This window comes from Phaseolus vulgaris, chromosome 6, assembly GCF_051622355.1.
Source record: "Phaseolus vulgaris cultivar YP4 chromosome 6, ASM5162235v1, whole genome shotgun sequence".
NCBI classification, from domain to species: domain Eukaryota; kingdom Viridiplantae; phylum Streptophyta; class Magnoliopsida; order Fabales; family Fabaceae; genus Phaseolus; species Phaseolus vulgaris.
In genome coordinates this window covers 18,351,890-18,352,791 of record NC_143503.1, presented here as the reverse complement: position 1 = coordinate 18,352,791, position 902 = coordinate 18,351,890, and the positions used below count along the sequence as shown (strand labels likewise).

The 902-nt window shown below is 41.6% G+C and overlaps 1 protein-coding gene across 1 annotated transcript; it reads right to left on the bottom strand.

The window, feature by feature from the left end:
- Positions 1-290: 290 nt before the first annotated feature.
- On the bottom strand, positions 291-902 carry LOC137833386 (AT-hook motif nuclear-localized protein 17). The gene has a single exon (XM_068641738.1). It carries the CDS (start codon positions 900-902, stop codon positions 291-293), a length of 612 nt encoding a protein of 203 aa, XP_068497839.1.

Below are 902 nucleotides of genomic sequence, written 5' to 3'. Positions count from 1 at the left end.
AAACAACATCTAACCTAATCATAATTATTTTTTATCTTAAAACTAGTTGTTATTTAATTTTTAATGAATAAACTGAAACAAATTAGTAACACTTAACTTTTATCCAACAAAAACAAAACACACAAATAAATTATAGAGAAACATCTCTTATTCCACTCTAAATCTTAAATACATGAAACTCTAAATCCTAAACACAGTATAACAATCAACTTACAAAAAAAATCACTACACGCTCATATAAAGGTTCCTTGAGTTCAATTATCTGTCGTCATCGTTCAGTTTCACATCCTTTACCACCCACGAACTCCATAGTTAACTGTGTTGGACCCCAACAAGTTGCCACCCCCGCTGAAATTACTAGTGTTGTTGTTGTTATTGTCATGGTTATTATTGTCATGTGTTTGTTGATCTCGAGGAAACTTTAGAATACCAGTGTTCTTGAAGGTGGAGACCGTGATTCTGACATGTTCAGCAGCAATGACACTACCAGTAACCACACCTCCAAATATCTGGCCATGAGAGTTTGAGAGGTTGATGGTGAAAGATAGGGGAAAGGGAGGGGTGGCTCCGGGGTGAAGGGTATAGAGGTTGTTGTACAAGTAGGAACCAGCAAGGGAGAGCAAAGTGAAGGGACCGTGTTGCATGGTGGTAGGGGCACTGAGGGTTGAGTTCTGCAAGGTGACGTTGTTAACAGTGCCAGAGGCATTTAGGATGGCCACACTGACGTGACCCTTATGAGCAATGTCCAAGATGAACTCCATGATGTCCCTATTTGGAGGTACAGTGAAAGCAAAGACCTTCATGGAGGACTCCTCAGGCTGGGGCACTGGGAGGAAGGTGGAGCTTGGCTTGTTCTTGGAGCCTCGGGGCCTTCCAATAGGTTTCCTTGTGGATGGGTTCAT